Source organism: Anguilla rostrata, chromosome 8, assembly GCF_018555375.3.
Source record: "Anguilla rostrata isolate EN2019 chromosome 8, ASM1855537v3, whole genome shotgun sequence".
In the NCBI taxonomy this organism is placed as follows: Eukaryota; Metazoa; Chordata; class Actinopteri; order Anguilliformes; family Anguillidae; genus Anguilla; species Anguilla rostrata.
The window spans coordinates 23428959-23455834 of record NC_057940.1 but is presented as its reverse complement, the minus strand read 5'-3'; the positions used below and the strand labels follow the sequence as shown (position 1 = coordinate 23455834).

Sequence of the window (26876 nt, the reverse complement as noted above, 5' to 3'; positions counted from 1 at the left end):
ATTTCACTGGGCATTTAAGATTTGGACGAGTTGAGCTATTAATTAGTTGTGTAAGATTAAATGAGTCACAGGTAGATTTAAAACTGTCAGAGACAGAGGACAACCAGTCCCAGTTAAAATCTCCAGCAAGGAGAATCTCATTAAAATCTAAGGTTGATAGATGTTTACTCAATGATGATAAAGCCTCACTGCTTGCTGAGGGGGCTCTATAAGAACATACAACAGTGATATAATGGCCCTTAAGAAGTTCCAATTTCAAGGCAAGAAGTTCAAATTGTCTGCTGATACTGATGATAGGATGGTAGCATGAAATTTGTTTTTTTATATACTTTCCCCTGCTGGGGTATTACTGCACTTTGATCCATGATATTTGTACTTGTGTTTGCATTGAAAGTCAGTTTGGATGATTGTATCTGCTAAATGCTTGTGATGTTTGCAGTGCTTGATGTGACATAATTAAAACTACACATGCACATATTCAGTCGGCTGTAAATTGTCAAGAATTTATGGAGGTTGGATGGGGGCCAGAGGGTGGCCCCCATCCACCCTGTAGTCCATGAGGCAGTCATCCCTGTTCTGGACTCACTATGTCAAAAAGCTTTCCTATATATATCTTTCCAATCTGGCCACTGAACAATCAAAACAGCAATTAAATCATTATTACGTACGGTGTTGTCTAGTGCCTGAATCAATCCTTATGTATATAAATCAGGAAAGGAAGTGCCACATCTGAGAATTGGCCAACAGTTGGTTCTAACATGATGTCAAAATAGTTCCGAAAGCACCCTGCTGCGGTCAGAAGTGAATTCTGTTGGGAGGAAAGGTTGGGGTGAAGGCCTTCTCTTTGGGGACTGACTCAGGAAACTCATGAAAGCCTCATAAGATTACCTTGTGGACCCTTATGTTTAGGAAGATTAATATTAGGGGAGGAATAACAGAGTTGACTTATTGCTTGGCGTTACACCATGTTTCCTCAGCCAGCTTGTACTGGGAAGGGCCTGACAAAGTGACAGACAGACAGACAGATAGGTAGAACAGGACAGCATGAGACATCCCTGAGGGTTAGGGGCCATTTCTGATGAATCACACAAAACAAATATAGTTCTGAAAATAAGCATCTTGGACAGCAGCTCACTGGAGATTTTCACAAGGGTTTGAATTCTCATTGGAATGTGAGACTGGTAAATGTTTGGATGGTAAAAACAGTAGATGACCGTTCAAAGAATACCACAATGTGTTCACAGCTTTTCACAGAGAGGCAGACATACTGAAACTGTAACTGGTGACAGAAGAAAAAAGAGCAGGTGACCACTGGCTTCAGTTAACAGGGGATTTCATGGCACCAACCCAGCAAACATGAAACACTCCAATAATGTTTGGAAACATTTATGATTAGTTAGATTTCCAATTGATAGTGAGACAATTTTATGGCAATAGCAATCCTTAGTCTGTCTTAGAATGTATCTGGTGTCTCAAACAATTTATGTCAAAGTCATAGGAACAAACAATCCAGGCATGCCACTCACAAGCTTTTTGGCAACATCCTCTAATGTTATCCTGCAGTTATGAGAAACCACCTTGGAAGATATGTGCCAATAATGATTTAAGAACATCCTAAATGTGTTGAAATGCAGATCTATTGAATGTTGCTAGCTTTCCTGAGGAAATTTCCAGAAGGTCTGACCAGCTTCCTCCCAGTACTTGTTATGTTCTTAGGATTTCATTCGGATTGCATTTCTTAGGATTGAATCTGAAATAGCAAAAAATAGAATTCTAAGCTAGCCGACAATATCATGCCTAGTCAAATACATTCAAAATACATTGTGGGTTAGCAATGGAGCATACTAATGAGGGGGTTCTATGTTTGGTCAGTGTTGTTTGTGTTTTTCCCCCTCCACCAGGTCGTGTCTTCCTGCTGGAGTCCAGTAATGTGACAGACGTGGGCAATGAGAGGCTGGCACAGGGCACGTGCAGTTCACAGGGTGCCCGTCTGGCTTCCGCGGACGAGCTGCGGCACGCTGTGACCGAGTGTTCCTTCAGTGTCTGTGCCCGCGGATGGCTAGCTGGCCCCAGCATCGGGTAAGAGCTCCCCCTGTCTCTTCATCCTGGTATTGTCACGTGTTGACACCAGACAGCCAGCCATGGGAAAATGCCAGTTCTCTGTGCACCACGTGGAACTCTATTTGGCCTGTTTTTCCCATAACTGATACAATCATATACGTCTCTGTTTTCTCTGTGAGTCAACAGAATTGATGGCTGGGCCCAGAAACAGTGAGGAACAATGTCAGATGATTGGATGATGAAACCCCAATCTTTTTTGTACCTTATTTGGGGAGCTGCAAGCATAGATTTGTGGCACTCAGATCTCTTTGCATAGCAATCATGTCTGGCCCTGAGCATAGCATATATACTAACCGATCAACTTGAACTGATTTTACACTCAGCACCCCCTGCTGGTAGTGAGATGACCTGCTCATCCCAAACCTCCATTTTATACTGGTTGTGTCCTTGCCTGCAGTTGCATGAGCTGTGTGTTTGCTTCTTTGCTCTAAATGCTGTGCTTCTAGTTTATAAATAACATACACAATTGTGCCACCATCATCATCTTTAGCCTGATATTTTGTGTCTAACTCAACAACAGCCAGCTGTTGATTTTTGATATTTGTATACGGGTTTGTAGTGGAGGGACTACAGATGCCAGGCATGCCTACAAGAGAACTCAAATGATTTGCCAGGTTTTGTCCTGTATAGTTATAGCTAGTAAGAGAGATTCTTTTATGAGCATTTTATGGGTATTCCAAAGGGTCAATAGGTCATAGTATCCAGATATATAAAGTATAATTCCACAGAGTAGCTGCATATTTTTTCCACCATGGTTACCAGCCCTTAGTTGTGCCTGTTATATTGGCTGTACTGCCTTACCTCTAGTCACAAGCCATTTTTCATTCAGTCTGTGAATGATCACATTAATAAGCAGTACTGTGTTCTTGTTTGAGGATAGGGGGTTTGGTTAATGGCATTTTAAGTACAGTTATGTAATTTGAAAATAATGGCTTAATTTTAAAGAAGCATGTTTTGTCATCATTGTGCAAACATTGCAATATGAACTATATAGCTATATACTCTCTCTCTCATAATATGAGCTTCATAATGTTTTGGACCAAGTCTTTTTTTGTTCTTGATTTAGCTATCTACTCTGCAATTTTTTATTTTAATGTGGTTAAAGTTCACATTTTTAGTTTTTATTTATGGGTAGCTTTATACACTTTGATTTCTTCGATATAGAAATTAAAGCACTTTACATAGTCCACCCCATAGTGCTGCTATCAGCAGTTACATCATAAATGAGGACAAGTGAGCCATACACGCCCAAACCATAACAGCCGCACCAGCATGGTTCACAGATGAGTGGGGGTGCTTTGGATCTTGGGCAGTTCCTTTTGGCCTCATTCTGATACCAGCAAATCTTGGTCTTATCTTTCCACAAGATCTTTTTCCAGAACTCTGCCGGCTCTTTTAGGTACTTTTTTTTTTTTTTTTAGCAAACTCTAACCTGGCTATCTTGTTTTGTGGTTTGCATCTTGCAGTGTAGGCTCTCTGTAGTTCTGTTCATGAAGTCTTCTGTGGACAATAGTCAGTTGCACATTCGCACCTGCCTCCTGAAGAGTGTTTCTGATCTGTCAGACAGGTGTTAGGGGGTTTTTCTTCATCATGGTGAGAATTCTTTAGTCATCAACTATAGAGGTCTTCCTTGGCGTATCAGGCCCTTTGCGACACCAGTGCTCTCTTTCTCTTTAATGCTGTTCCAAACAGTTGATTTTGGCAAGCATAATTTTGGGTCTCTGACCATTTTTTTCTTATTTCTCAGCCTAATAATGGCTTCCTTGACTTTCACTGGTATAACTCTGGTCCTCATGTTGACAAATGCCAATAACAGACTCCAAAGGCAATCAGAAGCCTAGAATCAAGACTAGATGCTGAAAGCTCTCATACCTGCACTAAGGAAGCAACCGAACACACCTGACTGATGAGAAACACCTATGAAGCCACTTGTGCCCTGCATGGTGCCATGAAATGGGGGGACTATGTATGAAAAAGTTCTGTAATTTATGTATGGTGAAACCATAATACATAATAATACTCTTTAATAAAAGCTGAGAACCTGCACTTTAACCACATGTGAACTGTGGAGTGCAGAGCCAAATCAAAAAAAATTTTTTTGCCCAAAACATTTCGGAGCTGTATATAGTATATAGGTGTTCAGGTGTTCCGTATAGGTATTATTTTCTGTTTAATTGTGGACGTGTGTGTGGGTATGTGTGTGTGTGTGTGTATGCGTGTGTGTGTGTGTGAGAGAGAGAAAGAGAGAGAGAGAGAATGTGCCCTGCTGTCATGTCTAGGACTAAAGTGGAGATATACAGGATATAGATTTTTTTATAGGTTTAAGACAAGCACCACTGTTTTGATAGCTTGTGTTTATTACTCTGCCAAAAAGGGGAACAGAGGAATGGAACCAAAGGGAAAGTTTTCCATTTCTCACTGGAGAGCTGCGTGTCCTCGGCAGAGGTGTGATGTGGGTGAATGTTTCATTTGCACCTCAGACTCTCAGCGGTAGCGCAGCAAGGCTCCAGGCCGTCTCTGCACTGGAGCATTTCTCCGCTGTTTTGTCTCTGCCCGAGTCGCTGTGCTATATATAGGCCTATCGATGTCAGTCAACTGAAGAAGCAGACTTAGGCAGGCAGCACATTGCAAGTAGCTGAGAATTGGTGTGTTGTGCATCAGTGGGATCTTACTCACTGCGTCCTCTTCATATAATGAACCTACACAGTAAAATGTCTGGTGCGTGCTAATTCAACTCTAACAGAGTACATATAGGGGCCATATAGTTGTGACAGTATTAAGTGGCTAATGGCATCACGCCTGGCCTTCAGTGACTACATTGGTTTCAATTGAACAATAATTTAATGCCAACAAATGCAAGAACAAAGCATTCATTTCTAAACAATCTCCAGTTTTTACCAATATTGTGCAAACCAATTTAATGCCTGTCCAAACTTTCTAGCTAATTGATTGCTCGGCTTGATTGACCGACAATAATGTGTGGCTTAATTTCTTTAAACTGTATGAACTGCTCTTCAAAAAAAGGGAACCCCCCATTCCACAGTGCAGTTATCACCAGGCCTGTCTGGATGAAGTGTGCATATTTCCACAGTAACCGCCAACACCTTTCGCACCCATACACCAAGTTTCAGCATGTACCATCCATCTATCACCAGTTTTCAATGTGGATATATCACACCGGATCCTTCAAGCCTGTCTGTTTCCAATCATATTCCGCACTCTGATACAAATATGAGATGATATGTATCGGGTACACATTAGAATGCCAAAAAAGAGTGAAAAACCTGGCATGTGTGCTTTATCACTAAACCTCCCAACAGGCCCCTCCCACCCACCCCCCATTTCGTAATGTATGTTCATGGCTTATGGTTGCAAAACGTGAATCACATCCCTCTTTTTTCCTCTTGGAAATATACATGTAACATAAGTCACCACATTTTGATTCTGGATGTTTTCCCCTTGACATCAGACTTCACATAGTTCTGATCCTGTGTGGGACTTTACAGATATGTTACATGTTCTTTACATCCTCCTCATGACATCACCCATTATTGGAAATCAGTATTGTTTTCCAAGTCCCATATGTATTGCGGCATTACAATTATGTGCAGATGTGTATGGGTGTAGTTGTACATGACTGTACTGAGCACAGGCTATAGAAACATACCCATGGTCTCGGATTACCTGTCACATCATCTCGGGTGGTGTTGAACATGAAATGTTCCCTTTCGAAGGCACAACATAAAATTTTGACGAACGCTTTGAATGTTCACATCCTGCCAGCAATGTCACGTTCAGAGTTTCTTTCCATGTAATTATATGTATTTCTAGGAAGTAAAAGAAAGAATGCTGAAAAGGTTTTTCAAAAAGTGGCATTTAATCTATCAACAACTTTCAAGGCAGAGGTAGCATGAACTGCATTGTCACTCATATCAATCATTATCCCAATAAGCCTTAAAAACATAACATCACCCTTGAATACATGCTTTATCAATTTTATCACTGTAAAGGACTAAAACTAATTTCAAAAACCCATTAGCTGAAGTGAGAGGATTTCAATAACAATTATCAAGTAAACACGAAAATAAGTCAATAGCAAATGAAGCAAATGAAAAAGCAGACCCCTGTCTGGGCACCAATGAAAAGGCAATGGTGGTTCTTTGGCCTGAATGGGATCAGACTCTCCAGGTGCATAAAATGGTGGCACATATCTGTAAAAATTATGTTGTGAAAAATAAATTGAAACTGTCACAGTGACAGGGAAGAGGAGTTTCAGTCAGCCAGGATGACATCATCATGTGCCAGCGACCCCCGCTAGCTAGTCGAACGTCCGCAAATTCATATTTTAAGTTGCACATGAAGTGTCTTCCTCTGACTCATGTCTGTGGAAGCACAACTTACCAACTGTAGTTTGATAAGAAGGTTTAGCATCAATCTTTATAATTTCACAAAATTAGGAAATTCCCTCTCCACATTTATTGATTAACCCCCCTTAATAAATGACAGAACAAAAGGGGGACTCTGAATCGATGTCCCTCCCCCATAACCACACCCCATTCCCCACCCAGTCGCCCTCGGTGACTCAGCATTCCCCTGGCACTGGGTGGGGGAGAGCTGAGGCACGTGGGTGTGGACTGGAACATCACACAACCCCAACCACCACTCTCCTAAGACCCATCATCCCCTCCTAAACCCCCATCACTTCACACCCACCCCATAAAGTACTGCAAGTGCCAGAATATGCCCCATCCCTTCTCTGAACCCACCTGAACCAGCACGCTCACATCTGAGGAGGGAAGGGAGGGAGACTGAGCAGATGACTGCGGCCAAAGACAGGACCGCCTTTTACTTTTTCAGGAAAAATTCAAACAATACAACTGCAGAGAAAATATCAGAGTATAAATGACAGTTTAAAGACCCGAAAAAATATGTCAGTCATTTATGTTCTAGCTTCATGTTAATGTATTGAATTTGAAGTTTTTTTCTGGTTTGCTTATTGAATCCCAGGGAATTTGTTCAGTTGGAGACTGAACAAGAGATATGCTAATATCTTTAATGTTGGGCCAACAGTGATTGGAATTTCATAAGAAACTTAGAATAAACCTATAGATAATCATGATGGTGCTAATGCATATTATGAATAATTGGAAATATAAAATCCTGAAGTTGAAGAAAGGAAAATAAGGAAAACTTTGGTAACATTGGTAATGACTGAAACGGCAGAAATGTAGAATTCTTGATAATATATTTGAATAAATATAATCAGAATGTACGCTGATCCTATGCAGTTTATATTTGCACGCTTCACACTTCATAGTGGTCGAGCTCTGTGGTGCAGTCCAGTCTGGGGGGTGTTCCAGACCCGCCTACCAAGGCCTAAGAAACTTGAGCAAATGAAAGGGAATTTGTCAGAAGAGTGAGATTTTCCTCCTGTGGGCTGTGACTAGTCAAGAAAGCTTCCCACAGTTAGGAGAGGAAAATGAAGGGGTATGACATGTATGACCAACATCAATACATTTTCGGATTCGGCTATAAAAAAAAAATAAAATAAATGAAAAAGAATATGCCTTTTTTGGGCAGAGTGTTGGCTTTCATTGCCACATTTTTTCCTGGCGTGCTGTTCTGTGTTTGGCTATTTGTTTTTTCACAGTCATGTTTCTTTAATAGCCTATTCTGCTCCACCAATGTGTGCATTACTGAAATATGCATTCCAAGCATATACTTTTATAATAGCCTAATGCTTGTAATCTTTGAAATGATAATAATAATAATAATCATGCTTATAATCTTTGATAAAATAAAAAAGCTGCAACAGGTATCACAGTGGCATGCAACATTCAGTGAAGAGCAGAGCGGGTTGGGTTGGGTTGGTTGCCGTTGACTCCCGTCCGTGCCAGCCCAGCTATGTGTCTGTGTGTACGTGATCGACATGAATTCTCAGTGTTGCGGACGTCCCCACGCTATCGGGCTCCCGCGTGTTTCCTGGCACAGTGTACGGCTGTCTGCTGGCCTTCTTTGTGGTGAGAGAACAGAGCGAGACATCAGCACCCATGAGAACAACTCCAGAGGAATCAAGAGCAGAACTGAACTGAATCCCAAATCCCCTCTGCCCTGTCCCCCTCCTTGATGACTGATGGAAAGCAGCACTTTTGCTCTTTAATTATTCATATAACGATTCATTTCTTAGATGCTCCTATCTGGAGAAACTTACATCAAATGCTTACCTCATTAGAGAGAAATACGAAACACGGTTTCATAGCAGACTGAATTAAGGCAGATTAGGCATTAACATGGGGACTTTTTTAAGCCAAATTTGTTCCCCAATAGATTTCCCAGACCATTTACTAAATGTACACTATTTGCAAATAGGTCAGAGATGAAGTACTTTGCTTTTAGGACAAACAACCGGAATCTATGTCTCTGGCCACTGCACTAGATTTTTCCAAATCCTATTTTTGCAGACTCGCTGGCCATACTGGATTTTGTTCCAACTTAATTAGGCCTGTTTCACTTTCTTTCCATGTTAAGCCATGCTAGGGTGCGCCAATGGATTGATCATTGGCTTCCTTGGCTTTTTACTGTCAGGCCACAAAAAGAGCCCTGGCTCTCTCAGCCAAACCAAATCCCACCCATGCCAAGGGGACAGTATCTTGCTAGCTTAGTATTTGCTCACAGTAATTTGGTTTTAAATTAATACTTAATATCCAAATCATGCCGGTTAGCAAGTAAATGTCTTGATTCAAGTGGGTGAAACTTCCAGAAAGGTATGTATTTTCAGTAAACCTTTCATTGTAGTTGTGAAATGATGTTTTTCCTTTGTTCTGACCTGGAAGGACAAAGGCTTGTAACCAGGATGCTCGCAATACACAGCAAGAAGTTGCAACACTGCAGAGCACCACCATCATATCTGTCAGTCAACCGGTGGTTTTCATGGTAACAAGCAAAACAGAGTGGAAGAAATGGCATTTCTTGGACAGTGTTAGTATTTGAGTTTCATTTTTTTTTCCTTTACTGGTTATATAATGCAATGTACTGTAGCAGTACATTACAAATCTGCTGGAGGGTCAGGTCAACAGAGCTCAAGTTCTCTTAATCCGACCTATGGTGGGAGTTAGATTTTTTTTTTTTTTTTTAAGTTTAGTCAGTTGTTGCATCATTTTCTTGCATTGTAGTTTCAGAACTGTCATGGGCAGTCACCTAGTTTTTTTTCGCTAACAGTGGTTGTCACATCTTGTCAGGTCAGATTGACAACAAATCAATTTTAATGACTTTATATGGTTGCTTGGCCATCAGAAAGCATAGTGCATTTAATAATGTCTGCATTTTTCAACACATGCAAATGGATGACAAACATCTGCATATATAGCATCTCGGATCAGGTGGTTCACATCAGACTTTACAGCATTGAATTCTGGGTAATGCAATGAGGTTGTGGTCAGAGGTTTGAATCCAACCACTGGAAGACTGCACCTTTAGCAAGCTCCTCAGCTTTTGTTAACTGAGAAAACATTAGGTTGTGGAAAAAGATAATTTCAAAAGCATATGTTAGTTGGTGTGCATAAGGCCTGTTATCTAAATAGCACAATGGTAATTATGTTGCTGTGGGCTGTACTATGAAATTTTTAGAATTTGTAAAATGGTGGTATTCTGTGGTTGCTTTGCAGAATAATACCTGTCCTCATGAAATTGTATTAATTATGAAACTCCAAGACCAAAGATCAGATGATTATGGGCAGTTTTCAGGATTAAATCTCAATAGGGGCACTGTTGTTATATTCAGGAGTAAAGCTAAATGAGAGACTTGTACAATGCAAAAAAAGTGTTCAACCAGAGTGATTATGATATGAATAAGGACATTAGAAATTATTGATTAACAGTAATCAATCTTTGAGATTAAGTACAACCAAATTAGAATTCTTATATTTTTCTATCCAGCATTTCTGTATATTATTGCACTAACCTTATGCAAGATGCACTGTGGTCATTTGACAAGTCAAATCTGCTACGTCGTGTTTTATTGGTTAGGTTGGTTAAGAAGAATTACTGAGTTAGGTGGATAACTGCACTGAGTAAAACCCAGAATTCTCCCAAATTTGAAACATGAAATAAAAAGATCTGTTACAGGCCCCTGGTCTTAGTTTAGTGTATACACTGAAAATTAAAAAAAAAAAAACATTTTGTTTTGGTTTTTGTTAATATTAATAATATGTGGCTTGATAAAATAAAAACAGAATTTAATTATAAATAAACTGCATGTTACCATGGAAACATTTAACAAAAGTTTGTACAGATGAGAACATTTCTTTTAATTGCATATTGTAACATCGTATAGTTGACTCTGGGAAAGTGTAGCGCAGCACTGTGATGTAATGCGAGCATCAAGATGTTTAGACAAGTTTTAAAAAATTGCTTCAGTCGTGAAGCTCTCCCTAAAGATGGACTGCACACGACCAAGCAGTTCAGCTCTCCCCTTATCATAGCAGCAGGGACTGGGCTCTGGGTACACATCCATAATCCTTCTGTTATCAAACATGGACCAGTTTGGGAAAATAAGGCTGGCTGTTGTTGGATATGAGCTGACAGAGTCACTACTTTGGACAGAAACATTAGGTAATGCACTGCCTGTGAAAAGACTCTGAACGCTCCTGGAAAAATAACATTGCCGGGAGATTTTAATAGCAGCTTTGTGCGGTTATTTTCCCCTCATGCTGCATTGTCATTTCAGGCCATCGTTGAGGGAACAAAAGCCCAAACGGCTTTCTCCCTTATGCAGTGGAGCCCAGCTCCACCTCTGGTCTACCGACCCATAGGTCAGGGGTTGCCTGTACACTCCGAAATCCCCTCAGCGCAGTAATTTAACCCCCAGATAAAACCACTGAGCCACTCCAGTCCATGTACTGATTGCAAGTGTCATGCCATACATGTGTAGCAGGGCTCATGTTGTCATAATAATGAGCCTGGGACGGTGATGTCATCCCCCTGGTTGCGTGAGAGAGTGAGAGAGGGGGGTTTAATCACCCTGTCCAGGGAGACCTGGCCTTGTAGGGGAGTGTTAACAGTCCTAACAAGGGACACAGTAATAACAGGAGGCAGAGCGGAATCTCGGACATGTGTTTCGGTTTGCATGTTACGGGACACAGCACACGCCTGATGTCCCGTGTGATCAAAGCTTATCCCTGATGCACACATGCATGCAGGCTCTTTGGACTGGAATTTCAGGTCTTTCGGAACAATGGGAACCCACAATGTTTGACTAGCTTGGAGCAGTCATTCTATGCATGACACAGTGTGTGATGCAGTGACTGATTCAGTGTGCGATGCAGTGTGTGATTATATGTGTGATGCAGTGAGTGATGCAGTGTGTCATGGCATGAGTGATGCAGTGTGTCATGGAATGAGTGATGCAGTGAGTGATGCAGTGTGCAATGCATTGTGTGATGCAGTGTGTGATGCAGTGTGTGATGGAATGAGTGATGCAGTGTGTGATGGAATGAGTAATGCAGTGTGTGATGCAGTGAGTGATGCAGTGTGCAATGCATTGTGTGATGCAGTGTGTCATGGAATGAGTGATGCAGTGAGTGATGCAGTGTGCAATGCATTGTGTGATGCTGTGTGTGATGCAGTGAATAATGCAATGAGTGATATAGCGTGTGATGCAGCGTGTGATGCAGTGAGCGATGCATTGTACAATGCAGTGAGTGATACAGTGTGCAATGCTGTGTGTGATGCAGTGTGTGATGCACTGAGTGATGCAGTATATGATGCAGTGACTGGTGCAGTGTGCGATGCAGTGACTGGTGCAGTGTGTGATGCAGTGACTGGTGCAGTGTGTGATGCAGTGTGTGATGCAGTGAGTGATGCAGTGTGTGGTGCAGTGAGTGATGCAGTGTGTGGTGCAGTGTGTGATGCAGTGAGTGATGCAATGTGTGATGCAGTGAGTGATGCAGTGTGTGATGCAGTGAGTGATGCAATGTGTGATGCATGACTGATGCAGTGTGTGAAGCAGTGAGTGATGCATAACTGATGCAGTGTGTGATGGAGTGTGTGATGCATGACTGATGCAGTGTGTGATGCAGTGACGGATGCAGTGTGTGATGCAGTGAGTGATGCAGTGTGTGGTGCAGTATGCAATGCAGTGTGTGATGTAGTGTGCCTTCCTTCACAGGACTATAGTATGCACCAATGTGGGAGGTGGTCAGAAGGGCATGAAAGTGATGGATGTGATCGTTGAGAACGCCACTGCTGTCAGCCGCCACCTGGACGTGTTCTGCATCAAAGACAAAGGTCAGTAATTCTGCTTGCTGCTCCTGTGTCCATGAGGGCTAGACAACTCCCAGATGTAACCTGTACTGATAACAAATTTAGATTGTGTACGCACTAGTGATGGTAAACCGTTAACTAGAGCAACCTATACAGCATTCATTTTACTTAGGATCCAGCTGGATATCTACTGATGCCACTTCATGTACCTTGCTTAAGGGTACAACAGCTGTGGCCTACCTGGGAATCAAAACTACAACCTCTAATTTACAAGCCCTGTTCCCTAACCATTATGCTACACTGCCTATAATTTACACACACGCAAAACTGAAGGACACTGGAAAAGGGTGTGAGTGGGCACTGGGGACATATTCATCATCAGTAATAACTGTAATGTCTGTCAACCCCCAGAGGCATTTACTGGAATGCCTAATTGTTATATAATCTAGATGAATGGCTGAATGGAACAGTGTCCCACACCTTGATGACAGTGTTTAATTTGTTAAATTGGTGTGGTCATTGAGCAGCTGGCTTTCAAAGGCCTGCTTTTAAAAGCTGTCGGCTGGCAGGAAGCAGCGGTAAACAAATATTCGGTCGTCCAGGCCGTGCCCGTCTGGCTGTTTCCCTTCCGGTGTTTCTCGGAAAGTTGTGGCTTTTTCGGGCCGTGTAACTTTGTGGCACATATTTTTTTTTATTGACGGTGCTTTTATCTGTATGATTAATATCAAGCAAACTTGATTCCAGAGTTTGCTTAACGGGGACTGCTTGGTGGGAAGCTACGCAAAAATGGCCTGTGGCTTTCTTAAAAAAAAACTTAAAAAAACTATAGAACAGGCTATCATTCTAGTCATCCCCCTCCCTACACTCAGGATATCAGAATTGGGCTCAGATCCATTTGAACCCACTACTGACAAAAACTCCTTAGCCCTGGGTCCTCAAGCAAGTTTTCTGAGATGTTGATGCTACTCCTGTCTGCATGGTGTTAACCACCACCTTTTTGACATAGGAACCATTGTTATGTAAGGCATCAAAGTAGGTGGGGCCTCAAATGGCTGTGCACACAGTGAGGAGGCTACATCACTGTACATGGAGTGAGTACATATATATGTTTCTTAATAAAGGGGCCCATTCCTGTTACAATTCAAAAGCTGTCATTCTGAAGACATGATTCACCATCCTGTGTCCAGGAAGTTGCTCACTTCCTGCTTTAGCGATGGGATAAGGAGGCTTCATAAACTGCAGAATGGTCTGGGCTGCTGTGCTCACCAATCAGAAGGTTTTCCTAGCAGAGCCAATTAACTAGTAGACTGTGGACATTACAGCAGTGTGAGGGAGTTACAAATACAGTTAGGCATTATTGAGAAAACAAAATAAAAATAAGGGACAAAAGTTAAATCAGGGGTGAGAAGTTTTTTAAGGTGTCAACCGAAAGATGGGAGTTATTGTCGGTTCAGGGCTGTGTTTATGAGTGATAACCATAGCTCACCATCATCTTAAACTGATGATTGGTCTCAAGCTATTTTCATTTATGTTGCTAACAAGTGTGCCAGTTATTACTGTACAAACATATCTCTTAACTGTGTCCCACACTATAGCATTCCTTCTCTAGGATCATAAATGATAAAAGTTCATTTTCAGAAAAAAAGAGCATAATACCAAATCTGTGCATAAGAAATTAACATTCAGATTATCTGTGGGCATAAAATTCTGCATAATAGTTTATGACGCAAAGACAAAATTGAATTTGTTGATAATTAGCTATACCTGTTGTACCCAATTAAATGCTTGTTTATGAGGATAAAGAAGGGCAGACAGGTCAAGAGTAATTATTAAGATTCACTAACGACTTAACTTTTCCACCTTCTCTGCTTCCAGCTCACTGCTGAAAGAATTATCTGAATCTCAAAACAGTGCCAGCCCATTCCATACAGATGTTCATATAATGAAACATTTCATCAGACAGATCTCACCCATGTTTTTTTCCCATAGGATCTATCCAGCAAACAAGTTGCATTGGTCCCAGACATGGCGAAGGGAATTAATCTCATGTTTTAATGCCCTCAGGTCTAGAGTCATCTGCAGCATTTATCAAACTGCTTGCGGGAAGTTCAGCGAGGTCCAAAGCAAACACTGTGTCAGCTTGGCCCTTTAAGTGGTGCTGTGTTTCTGCACTGTTTATTGAGTAAATCGAGGATGGGATAATCCTGGCTCAGATGAGTGTTTGCTTTGGTAATTTTCCTGTTTGTTTAAAAAAAGTAAATCTGCTGCCATTTATATTTGAATCTTTTTTTAAAAGTATGTGTGGGAGTGCACCCGTTGCTCTTTCAATGCCGATTCCTCCAACTGGGGGAACTGATCAAAATTAATTGATTTGACAAGTTTTTGACCAGCATTTTTTTTCTGTCAATAAATTTTGTGTTTTGCAAAACTTCTTTCAATGATATTGTTTCATTTGCTGATTGCCAACAAACATGCTGGCTTATTGTGCTTATATGTGGCCTGGTGTGCTAAGCCTCTGAGAAGCAGACAGTCTCGCTGTTTTCAGCACACTGGCAAAGGAGACCACACCCCCAACCCCCACCCCAAAAATCCTCCACTGGCTGCCTTCCGAGACGATGACTGGAAATTAGCCATAGCTACTAAAAAACAAATGAGATTTAATTTCCCGACATGCCACCCTAATAGTAAGTGCGGCAACATTTCTGTCAGAAAGTCCCTTTGTTTCTGTCATAGTAACTGCTCTGAACAAGTTTAACCACCATTTTAAATATTAACTTCTCTATCTGGACTTGGAGAGCTCGGTTGCTTTATGGAATTTGATTTTGCTTGAAATGTTCCGTATTAACATAGAAGGCATAAAAAAGCGCAGGCATGTTAAATATGGTGTATTTTCAAATGTGGTTTTTCTTGAACTTCTGGTGGACCGATTGCAGCCAATTGGTCATTCAGTGGTTCCTGTGGAAAACGTAGTCCTTTCACATTTTCTCTATTTGAACAGGATAGTACAAGAAATAATAACAACAAAGTAAGTAAATGGTGCACAACAGGAAAGTGACATGATTTTTAAAACTTTTTTATTGGCATAGATGATCCATGTGGAGACCCGCCCTCCTTCCCGCACACCACCCTTCAGGGGCACACCGGGTTCGAGATGGGGGATGAGCTTCTGTACACCTGCGTTCCAGGCTACGTCATGCCCAATGGCCGCACTGCCTTCAGCCTGCTGTGCGACAGCTGTGGGGTGTGGTACGGCCTGGTCCAGCTCTGCATCAAAGGTCAGACTTGGGGGATGGGGCAAGAGGGAGGAAGCTTGGTGTAGATTGGTGTGGCAGTTTTGGATGGTGGCGGACAAAAACAGTAATGGAAAACCACCCAGAACCAAGTAGGCCAACGGATACCTCTACAGTGGGAAAGGGGTATAATGAAACACCCTTGCTATACCTCTACAGTGGGAAAGGGGTATAATGAAACAGCCTTACTACAGCTCTACAGTGGGAAAGCAGTATAATGATCCAGCCTGGTTCAAGCTCTACAGTGTCAGGGTTATAATGAGCCAGCCCTGCTGGAGCTCTACAGTGGGAATGGGGTGTACGGAGCTGGCCTTACTACAGCTCAACGGTGGGAAAGGGGTATAATCTGCCAGCCTTGGTACAGCTCAACGGTGGGAAAGGGGTATAATCTGCCAGCCTTGGTACAGCACTACAGTGGGAATGGGGTATAATAAGCCGGCCTGCTTCAAGCTCAACGGTGGGAAAGGGGTATGATCTGCCAGTCTTGCAAAAGCTCTACAGTGGGAAAAACGAATAATGATCCAGCCTGGTTCCAGATAAACAATAGGCAGCTCTACAAAATGTCACCAGAATTGTGAAGTATTATCTGTTTTGTTATTTTAACTCTCTCTGGACATTTTGAACAGCACTTTATTATTGGTGACAGATATAGTCTAGTATGTTCTGAGTAGGCTTTCCAAGGTCTGGTCTGGGATGGCTTGGCAAAATCATCACTCCCATCCCTCCTGAGGACAGTAAACACTAATGAGGGATGCGGGGTGAGAGAGCAGGATATGTGACCAGTCGCACTGTAGAAAAGCACCAGAAGGAGGGCAGGTTGTGAACTGTCTCCATTGAAATCAGTGTGAACCCAAAATGAGACCATGGCTTATGTGTCGTTTCTCTTTTTTTTTCTCTTGAGCAAAAAACCCACAACATCTCAGTTCAGTCCCCTTCTGAGTTGCAAAGGAGATCTCAACAACTGCTATAATTCTAAATTTTTCTCAACTCATACAACACATACTGATCTCAGGATGAGTAATCACAGAGCTCAATCAGTTCTCATCCCAGCCTTTAATGGATAAACCTGGTATGTTGCATATTTTATTCCTATTTCACAAGAGATCTAAATACACTCTGATGTAAATCTCAGTCTACGCCAATTCATGCATCTCATACTGATCATACTGATCAGACTAATCAAAGACAGCTCTTGTGAATTCTCATCACAGATGTTCTGTAATATTTTCAGATTTCTCTCAGATTATATCTTAACTGTTTTGATGCTGCACTCAATCACTGTCATAGCAATTATTTGGTCTAGTGACTAGTGTCCACCTTAATTTTAAGACTTTACACTTTTAATATTAATTCAACCTTTTCCATATTTGTTCCTCTGTACATACTTTAAACATATTTTGTGTGTTTCTTTTCAAAGCACATATGGACATATCTGCATATACCAAATTTGACAGCTCATACTCTATAAGATATACTTTAATTTTTTGTACTTTTACTGCTGCTTCAGACACCCCCATCCTACCCCAGTCATTCATGTATCTATTCATCCACCCACAAATGAATTACATACAAGGTATAGCTTACATTTTGTGCTTACTTTATTTTGTTTAAACTCTTTTGAGAAAATGCTTTTTGTTCTTCAGTGCTAATAAAGTTTCTTTTGTAATTAGCCAACAGCATGTTTTCAATGGATTGGCACAGAGGACTGGATTGGCACATTGGACCACAATAACAAGACAAACTTGCAATGGTAGTTAAATACTTGCCGCAGGTGTGCATTTTTCCTCAACAGTTGTTCTGTGGGATAGCCATTGATGTACAAATACACACAAGCTACATATAGGAAATGTTAAATGACCCCTTGCTGACAGACATATCACCATGTACCCTGTTCCAGCTGAATTACTAAGCAAGTATGGGCTTTGTTACTATATGGATGGGGGGACCTTCAGGGAATACTAAGTTGCTGCTGGAAGTGGTGTTGTTGGGCCAGTAGGGGGTGCTCCCCCTGGTCAAAAAACCCAATGCCCAAGGTCAGTGGAGGGGAGACTACAATCATTTGAGACTGCCATTTTGGTCCATAGTAGCTCTAGTATTGCTCCATTTTATTCCCAAAGGAGAAGAATGTAGACTTAACTGAGATAAGAGATCTCTTGTTTGTCTCAATCTTAGATCTCAAATATGACTCCTTTTGCTCATCATCTTATGTCTCTTCTTTGTCTAGTCTTATTTCTCCTCGTGAATTTTAGGAGAAACGTATCAGACAAACTTGAAACCAAAATGAGGCTGAAATGAGAATCATGGTTCTTTTGTCCTGAACCACTGAAGAGTAAACTTTGGGCTGTAAAATTTTCCCCTGGGTTCATCTGGAACCTGACTGGGTCTTTTCCCATTGTAGAGCAGGAATCAGCCTGGCTTACTCAATTTGGACTCTGGCTGCTTATATATCATGTTTGTTATCGTACTGACCTTTGTTGGCTCGGCCAGATAGTAATACACACACTGGCCTGCAAGTGAATTGTGGGCAGAGTTGGCAAGCTTAAATCCTTTATAAACATTAAAGGGAGGACGAAGTCTGCTATCCTCACAAGCAAAGGATTAAAGTTAGTGAGGAGTAGCATAAACTTTACCGGGGGGGGGGGGGGGTTGAAGCTTGGACTGCAAGCATGGTCTTGACAGTCAATGGTAATGTAATGGAAAAGTATATTTTGTTTTCCAGTTTGTGCTAGCCTGATTACAGCTCTTCTGTACTACTTAAATGGCATAAATGAGAATGTAACACCCAAAGTAAATGCTTTGTTGGATGCACCAAGTCTAAAAAGAATCCTTTTATAGCTCATTTTTTAAATTTACATGTTGCAGTTTAACGTATTGTTAAGTTAAAATCAGGCAAATTGCAAAGTTAGTCATGTGTTGATAATTTTATGATAATTGTATGGTAAACAACAGTCACATTCAGATGCCACATTCATAATACCTGATTCTCATTGCAACTGGTTTCTCACATTTGGACTGGCCGTGATCGTAGATGCGGTATGATTATGTTTCTTAAAAGGTAGATTCGATTTACCAGGGAAAGACCTAAGCATTCATTTAGTTCCATTTCAGATTCTGAAATTTCATGGCGCTTCAAGGGCCACTCTTCAGCTCTCACAGAGTCCACACATCTCTAAGGTTCTTCTGTTCTGCAGCGTATACTTTAGTGAATTCCCCTGTGGAGATTAATTGGTGTTTCGTGCTAAACACACACACCTGGATGGCCACAGGGTGGAGGTGATCTGTACTCCTGGATCAGAACCTCAGAGTGTTGATTTAGGCTTTGCATCCATCCAAGGTGCAAGGCTCTACTGCATGATTAGCTCTATTTAATGAATCTTTATTACAGTACTGGCCACAGAAATCCCCATCATAGATTCTGTGGTTTATTGAAGTTTGTTTTTTAAAACATTAGATTACACAAAATGCTGTGAATTGGCCTCTTTAATCTCATGCCTACTTTTACAAAAAAAATCTGCACGTTTTTTTCATAATGAATTCTCCAGGTGAATGACCTCTATCCAAAACTGTTTCATTATCCCAAATAATTTATTTCCCTCAGTGGTGATAAACATCAAGAACAACAGAAATTAATGGTGGTGTGCCTTTTAGGATCTAACCACACTCAGTGACTACGTTTACATGCACAAAATATTCCGGTTTTTGCACTTATTCCGAAAAAGACAATATTCCTACTAAGCTGTTTACATGGCTAATGAAAATGAATATTCCACTAATATTCCCGTTTACATGCAGCTGTGCGTACTCCGATTAACGTAATGATGTACGTCCTACGGCTACGCCCTATGGAGGAATTTCCCTCCTTTTCAAACTGCAGTCATGTTGCTCCCGTGGTGTACCCTCGTTGTCAACCTTCTGCAAGTTTTGCAAAACTGTGTTCTTCAAGCTATGCGAACACAGCCTCCACCTTTCATTCGTTCAACGACCTTCTTGAAAAGGTCGGCATTGCGATATTTGCGCATATCCAAAAACCTGTTGATATCCAAGTCTTTCATAATGTATAAAAGTAGGTGTGTTTCCCCTTCCGACCAGAAATGTGGGCTTTTGTTGACCCGTATCAAATTCGGAATATTGTAATATTCGGAATAATAGTGGAAAATTAGTGTGCATGTAAACGTAGTCAGTGAGACTTTTACCATTTTAGGTATGTGTTAAACTTCACAACATACAGAATCAGTGAGACTACAGCTTTACCGTATTCACAGGAAAGGAAATCATGAACATTCAGCTGAGTGAGGTCTTTGTATTTAGTCGCTGATCCACCAAATGCACCTGAAAAGTGATTTACGTGATGATATAGTGTAATTTATTCAGGAATGAGGTCACAGCTATGAGGTGAGCAGGCCTGTGCAGTGTGAGCTTTGGGCCAACAGGAAAACCACTCCAGTGCTCTTACCATTTCCTGCTGTTTCTCAGCCTGTGAAAGGCTGCTGTGTTCTGACCAGACCAGCCTGGTGCGGTCGTCCTATAGCACAAGCCCTTCGGTTCGATGGGAGAATTTAAAGAGGAACACCGAGTTCAGATGAATGAGAAACGTGAAACTCAAAACTTGAAGACAAGTTCTCGGGTTCTTGGGAAACAAAGGTTTCCATTCACAAGTTAAGAAGGCCAGTCTCCTTGCGCACCACAAGTCTGTCTCTTAACCATTTAAAAGGTCATTTTCATTTAAAAATCTAATTTTCATATCGTATTCATCACCTTACAGTGTGTGTGTGTTTGTGTGTGTAGGTGTGACAACATCCATATTTCATTACATTGAACGCAAGATGTGCAGTGAAACACTACTTGCAATGTTCAAAGCTTGCCTACTCCAGATTTCTTAGGCATTGTTGCTGAGTGAAGGGGCGACTCATGATACAACTTGGCTCATGTGCTGTGCTTGGAGAAGAGCCATTTCCAATGTCTAAGGAACATGTTGCTGGTTTTATCCAGGAAGATATAGCGCTCCCATCATTGCTACAGCAGTGCTTTACAGTGGCTCTGAACAAGATGCTCTCGAGATGCTCCAACCAAACATGGAGATGAAACAAATTAATAGCAGACAATTACAGCAATAGACTACCCTGAGTTGCTTTTTTGTAGCAGAACCTTTCTACCTAAAATAACAAGTTTGAATGAACCACCACTACATTCCCCCCCACACACACACACATACATATACACACACAGTCAACAAAATGACAGTGAGTAAGCAACAGAGAACCTACTGCAACAAATATTTATCTTTGAATTAGCAAATGCTCTTATCTAGGGGTGTTTTAAATGGCTTGCATCGTTATAATAATTATTTGTTGATATAGCATAATAGCTGTATGCTTTCATGATTAAAACAGCAGGATTCGATTGCAAGCCAACTTCACTGATGGCTCCCATCTGTGTTCAGCAGATTCAGAAGTGGTGATGCTTGCGGAATAATAGTCACGTCCTCTGAGGAAGGCAAAAGTCTTAATCGCCTTGGCTGCGAACGGCTGCCATGACACCTCCGTGCCAAATGCCAACGCTGGGCTCGGCTTGTGTGTGTAAATGCCGTGTTGGACTTCTGAGGGTTCAGAGGAGGAAAAAAGCAGGCGCACCTCGCTTTGAGCATGACTGGGAAGGGAACTGCCCCCCGTCCCCCCACCCCCCCCTGTCCGGGAACCGCCTGACAAGGCCTGCATTGAGGTTCCAGTAATTGATGGCCAAACTACCCAGATTTACCATGCATTCAGCTTGCTTGCTCTCTGTTTTTCAGGCTTCTGCCCTGCTGTGGGTCTCATTCTTCCATCATGCGCATCCCAACACAGCAAAATGTAGCTTTTTAGGTGCTTACTGAATAAAGGCAAGCCACAGCTTGACCTGAGTTGTCCTCTGCGGTTGGGATAAACTGCATACTGCTGCTGTGGAATAGCTTATATTATATTGTTGAACAACTACCCATTAATGGGGTATTTAAGCTAAACCTGAGCAATGCTAAACAGTCTATGTATAATGCCAGTTTTGTCATGATCCTAATAGACATTCTTGTTCAACGTCTTGTTTATAAATTAACTGGACTCCTCCTTGGGAAAATAAATGAAAGTGAATTTTGAGCGCGAGGACCTAGGCATATGCTGTGGGGAGTGCGAGCGCATGTTTGCCAGGGTGCAGACAGACAGCCGTGGGCGTGAAGGACAGCAGTGCATTAATCTGGTTCAGACACTGTCTTCTGCAGTGAAGGAATTTCCCCTTAACATGCTGGATATTCCTGAATAGAGGCTGTAGCCGGTTGTCTTACTGTGGGGTGTGTATATTGCCACTGTTATGGGTCGGCAACAGCGCCCTCTTTCCATCTCTTTCTTTTTTTTTGTAGGCCACTGGCAGACATGCTACAAGTGACTATGACACATGAGGTGATTCTTTACGAGATGCCGGCTAGCAAACAAAACTAAATTAATGATGAGCATTACCATTACACGCCACTGCCATACGCTAAGCACCATTTTCCATATTAAACCTGAAAGCACACAGTGCATTCTGAAGCATTTTTCCATTGTTCCATTTTTTTGGAACTCAGTTGAACCTTTTCGATGTTGGTTGGAAAAACTTTATTTGCAGCCCTTGAGGAGAGTATCCTACTGAAAGGAATGTTGTATGAATGTGTATGAGGATTTATAATACATACATTCTTTTCTCCTTTATGAAAAACGGAGGAAAATATGATTACAATTAATCATGTATTAATAGTTATATATACCGTTATAACTATATTTAAGTACATTGCTAAATATAGCCTATAAACTAAATGTAATATGAGTGTCAATAACTTGGTTTTAAATTAATGTATAATTTAACATTAATAATTAATTTAAAAACGTTGTGTTATCATCCTTTGCTGAATACATTGATTGAGATTGAAACATTAGTGTGCAAATGCAAAAGTAAATCAGGAAAGGGGCAAATACTTTTTCACGTCACTTTATTTTAAATGCCACCCTTAGTTTTTGTGTTTTTGAGCATTTCAGAATATGTTAAGTTTTTTTTATAAGGGCTGCAGTTCATATTCTTAATAATGCTATGCATACATTGAATGAATTTAACAGCGAACTCTTTTTTTAATAGATGAAACAGAGGCCCACATCGATTATGAGGACAAGTTTCCTGATGAGACCCATGTCTTCAAGGACCCGGAGGAGGATGAGGAGGGAGACCCCGAGGGGGCCCATTTCAGCAATGGCGCACATGATGGAGTGGAGCTGGAGCATGCTATGCATAGGGGTGTGGAACAGGAGGGCGTGGCTCATGAAGATCTCGACTATGAAGGCATGGAGCAGGACCGTGCAGATCATGAAGCAGCAGACTATGGGGTGGTCCAAGAAAGTGAGCCTGACAAAGACCTAGACTACGAAGGTGTTGAACAGAAGAGCGTGGCCGTAGAAGGCCTGGACCATGAGGGTGAGCAGCAGCAGCAGGATGTGACCCATGAGGGGATTGGGCAGGAGGGTGTAGAACAGGAGCTGGGTGACAGGCCTGAGGAGGTGTCCATGACCGAAAATGAGGCCCAGCAGGAAGGAGGAGTGGAGGGGAACAGAGACATGGTGGAGGATGAGGTCGAGGAGGTGGAGGATTCAACAGACAGGGGGGATCAGCAGCCCACCACGGTCACTGACGCTCCAGTGTCCCTGCTCAGCCAGAAGCACCTCTTCTGGTTCCCTTCTGATACCTTCCATGAAGAGGAGGCACCTGAAGACACAGATGAACCGGCCGCTGCGGAAACAGACAGCGTCCCTGCTGAGGGTGACAATCACATTGGGCTGAAGCCTTCGGAAAGCGACACGGGAGGTGTGACCGTCCCCCAGGAACTGGATGACTTTGACGTTGGCCTTCCCACCGGACAGCCACAAAACGGAACCAGGGGGGAAGCAGGGGAGACCATAACCACCAGCGATGAATCCTGGTTGGACGGGTACCCCATCACCCAGGAGGCTGAGGAGGATGGAGACGAGGGGGAGAAGATTGGCTCCACAGGGGCTGGGGAGGAAGAACAGGAGGATGAGGAGGAGGAGGAGGTTGACCCGGTGACAGATAGCCCCAACCACGTGGAAATAAGCCAACCCGATGCCTCTAGTTCTGTTCCGTCTGACGACGTCACGCAGATTGTGGCCTCCCCGACCCGCCCGGTGGACTACGGCATCAAGCACAAACCCGCGGCCTTAACACCCACCTCCCCTCCAGAGAACGTCAGCAGCAGTGCAGAGGATGTGGAGCCAGAGCTGACCACTGCTCCTTCTGCAGTGGAACAGACTGAAGCCACCACCACTGCCACCGACGGTGCCGTTGCCCCCGATTTTGCCATCCTGGATCGAGATGCAGCTGTGGCCCCCACAGCTCCCTGGGAAACCACTGCGAGCCTCTACCCCTTCCTGGACCACCTGCCGGGCCCCACAGATCAGGAGGACGTTACCGTCCCATATCAAGATCATCAGGAGAGCGCTACTGAGTCGCCTGACGAGTTCCCTGGAACCAGCCTGCACGACGAGCGCACGGAGAGCAACCTGACTCAGGAAGGGACCGGAGCGAAACTCCTGCCCACCGGCGAGCCCTGCCTCGGGGACGCGTGCCCCTCGGGGGTGGGCAGGGGGCCTGTCATTGCCATAATCATCGTGGCCATCTGCGCCTTGATAATGGCCACCGCATTGGCCGTGTGGTGCTACAAGAAGAGGCAGCAGAAAAGCTCTGTCTACAAGATGAACGGGAAGGGTCAGATTAGACATCCCCAGCAGATGGAGATGCAGCAGAAGGTTTAACTTCTTCAGCTGTGACTTTTAGGGATCGTCCAACACCATGTGTGTTGCTTAGCTTGTCTGCGTGTTTGTTTTGGGGGGTATGGTGGGGGGCAAACACCAAAGGAAGATCAGCTCTAGAGGAAACCATACATTTGACTCTTTTCTTTAGAGACAGAGAACTTTGTGGTACAGAGAATTTGTTTTTTTGTTAATTTGTGACACTAATTGACTTTGTGTTGCTGTTTCCTTGTGATGTTTTATTTGTTTTGTTTATTGTTCTTTTTTGTCATTGTGTGTTATTTTGACGATCATTGTTGTCACAAAATTGTGTTGCCAAGGTTTTTATGCCCATCCAAACACAAAATCAATTAAGTATGAAACACTGGGCTAGCACAGCAACTGATAATCCACACTACTGTGAAACAGAATCTGAGCAGGGTAACCTTTCAGTACAAGCACAATACTTCCTATGGAGGGCAGGGGCCTTGGTAAACTCATTTTGATTCCACAGCATGAAAATGTTTTTTATAAATGTATTTCTTGTTGGACAGGGTTCCATTAACCTTTGGAAATCAGTTACCAGCAGTCTATTTTTCAGGATCCAATTTCAAAACCCACACAACCTATCCCATAATCCATTTGTCTGAGACAAAACTGATATTTTTTCAGTGTGAGAGCACATCATATGACAATACAACTAACGCATACACGTAACTAGTTTCGTTTGCAGTAATCTTGACGCCTCTCCACTGTAGCTTTCATAGGAAATATGAATATGTGAATGTAATGCATATGTTCAGGCAGTAGGAGAGCAGACTCTTTCTTTACATTGTTCAAATGAGATTGTTTTTGTTTGGCGAAGATGCCGCTAGCGTGATGAATTAAGTTTGATTTATGAAAAGCAGACTCAGCTGGAATCAGCGCCAGGGCCGGAGGGACGATCTCGCCTACGTGCGGAGAACTGGTGGTCGCAGGCGAGTGAGACATGGGCAGGCACAGGTCTCTGGGCTACACAGGAGACTGCTTTTCAAATAAATACCTTAGTGATTTGAGCCTGAACTGAACCGGCACAAAGCATAGGCTCCCAGGTACTTAAGTAAAAAAGTAAAAAGAGGGAAAGTAAAATGGGCAGAAAACAAGTGAAGATGAAGAAGTGTAAAAATGTACACATTTCTACACAAATGTGTGAGTTCCAACTGTAACTTGAATATCATCTTGAATGGGCATTTCAATTGCTGTTTTTTCATGAAGAAGGGTCTGTTCATTGTAATCACGAAGAAAAAAACCTAATGATACTTAAAACCATAAAAGCATTGGCGGTATTTCAGGAGACACTTTATTTCAGTTATTAAATAAAAACAGATAAGAAAAACAAACATATCCTTTAAGACACTTTTCTCCACTGTTTTTGTCATTTTTTGCTTATGTCGAACTGACCCCCAAGAGATTCAGTGAGTCCATCAAGTGTCATCAATTATTGTAGTTCATTCAGTGGGCCAGAATATCTCTGAATCTCTGAATATGCTGAATGAATGCAATTTTCAAAACATCTGAAAAAAAACTGCCCAACAGTCACATATATCAGAAAGAGACACAGTGTATAAATATTTTTAAACTAATGAGTGGCTTTGCATAGATTGATAAAAGTGTATTTGTCTTGTTGCTGCCGCCTTATAAACCAATGAACAAGTTGAAAGTACAAACTGTTTTTTTGCTTAAGGAATGTATGTTGTGGGCCTGTTTTCTTCAGTCCTCCAGACTCTCATGGTCTTGTATGCTTAGGATGGAATGCACATTTTAAAGACGATAATTCTGCAAGAGCATAGAAAAGCATAAAAGTTTTATTAAAGGAAAATAATAAATGTTTTGATGTAAATAAGATGAAAAATACTTTTCTTTGAATGATAAAAAGGAACATGTAATGGAACTATGACTGTCGTACATCAGACACACTATCCCCGTCTTTACTCTGAGTTCAGGGTTCAAGGACTCATTGCAAATGTGGCAGTCGACTCCTGGGTCAGGGTTTTCACTCCTTTAGGGTTGGAAGCACATCTTCATTTGTACCCAAAAATCTGTACCCAGGGGAAACTGTGTTTCTGTAAGGGGAATTTGGGTCTGTGCTGAATCATCGTGCTAAGCAACAGCGTGGAGCTAAAGGGGTGCGTCCCTCTCTGACATGGGGGTAGGCCTGTCCATTGCTGAGCTACATCATTTATAATAAAAACTAGATGGATCTTCTCTGCTACAGAGAATATGGTGTCAACTTACTGATTCAGTCAGGTACATTGTATGCATTTGTTCTGTGTTGCGTTACCGTGGCAAAGCTGAATTCGGCTGCTTTTTTTTAAGAAGCTTTTTTATTCCCTATTTGTATTTCTTCCACATTTTTGTCTTCTCACAGCTG

The 26876-nt window shown here is 42.1% G+C and overlaps 1 protein-coding gene across 1 annotated transcript in view; it reads left to right on the top strand.

Annotated features, from left to right (window-relative positions):
* The window catches only part of susd5 (sushi domain containing 5), a 40358-nt gene extending 13649 nt beyond the window's left edge, over positions 1 to 26709 (top strand). Inside the window, exons 2-5 of the mRNA XM_064347131.1 lie at positions 1902 to 2079; positions 12287 to 12405; positions 15468 to 15656; positions 22806 to 26709. Of these exons, the coding sequence (XP_064203201.1) occupies positions 1902 to 2079; positions 12287 to 12405; positions 15468 to 15656; positions 22806 to 24490 (2171 nt within the window). The 3' untranslated portion in view covers positions 24491 to 26709. The remainder of the gene's footprint in view (positions 1 to 1901; positions 2080 to 12286; positions 12406 to 15467; positions 15657 to 22805) is intronic.
* The last annotated feature ends 167 nt before the right edge of the window (positions 26710 to 26876 follow it).